Source organism: Solanum pennellii, chromosome 2 (assembly GCF_001406875.1).
Source record: "Solanum pennellii chromosome 2, SPENNV200".
Lineage (NCBI taxonomy): Eukaryota > Viridiplantae > Streptophyta > Magnoliopsida > Solanales > Solanaceae > Solanum > Solanum pennellii.
This window is the reverse complement of record NC_028638.1, coordinates 32884512-32885320: the sequence shown is the minus strand read 5'-3', so window position 1 is coordinate 32885320 and position 809 is coordinate 32884512. Positions and strand designations below refer to the sequence as shown.

The window sequence follows — 809 nt, the reverse complement described above, 5'->3', positions numbered from 1 at the left end:
TAAAAATGAATTTACAATTAACAGGTGTCACTTTTGATCTGTTACCCATAGATTCACATGTTTTCTACCTTTACACCCTGGAAGTTTCTCCTTTAATTTTATAATCTCCTAAATTTCCTAATGGTTTCTCCTCCCTGAAACTTTCATTGAGTTTTCTATGTCCATTTAATAATTTTTTAGTTTGAATTTCAATCTCTCTCAATATTTTTTTGATTTTGCTAATATGGAGAAAATTGAAGAAAATAGAGAAAACATGAGGAATGTGGATCTGAATTTACCGTGTTTATTGAACGGTAATTTGAGAGTTTAGATCTAAGAAATTTATGATATTGAATCATTCATCGTTAATACCTAATGAAAATTATTCTTTGTTGTTTTCAGGTGAATCAAGTGGATCACAAAGAAGTGTTGCTTCAAGTTTGACTGATCTTGAAACCCAACAACCACCTAATCAATGCATAAAATATTTCTTCCTTTTTACTTTTCATTTACTTGAATTAAAAAATAAGTGTAAGTTCACGAAAAATGGTAACGATTAGATTCTCAAAATTACTAATGAGAAATCACGGGTGTTGTCAGGGGAAAGTGCTCAAGAAGTCAGAGAGAAGCTGAGGTACTTCTTGCACAGCATGCCTTGTGTTGTTTATGACTCACCAAATGGAAAGAAGACTAAAGGATACTCATTATACTCGTCTGTGAGGAGAGTAGATCTGAAGATAGTTTGTAGTTGTCATGCTAATTTTCTAACACCCACTGAATTTGTGAAACATGGTGGTGGAGGTGACATTGAAAACCCTTTAAATATATAG

At 32.3% G+C, this 809-nt stretch overlaps 1 protein-coding gene across 1 annotated transcript; it reads left to right on the top strand.

Moving 5' to 3' along the window:
- The first annotated feature begins 223 nt into the window (after positions 1-223).
- Positions 224-809, top strand: LOC107011960 (ninja-family protein AFP3-like). Its single transcript, XM_015211653.1, has 3 exons — positions 224-293; positions 382-456; positions 580-809. Exons 1-3 carry the CDS (start codon positions 224-226, stop codon positions 807-809), a joined length of 375 nt encoding a protein of 124 aa, XP_015067139.1.

Bases quoted from the DNA above. Each gene is read 5' to 3' on its own strand.
- LOC107011960 (XM_015211653.1), top strand. From the start codon at position 224: ATGGAGAAAATTGAAGAAAATAGAGAAAACATGAGGAATGTGGATCTG. The intron at 294-381 runs GTAATTTGAGAG...TGTTGTTTTCAG, and splicing joins TTTACCGTGTTTATTGAACG to GTGAATCAAGTGGATCACAA. The intron at 457-579 runs GCATAAAATATT...GGGTGTTGTCAG, and splicing joins CCAACAACCACCTAATCAAT to GGGAAAGTGCTCAAGAAGTC.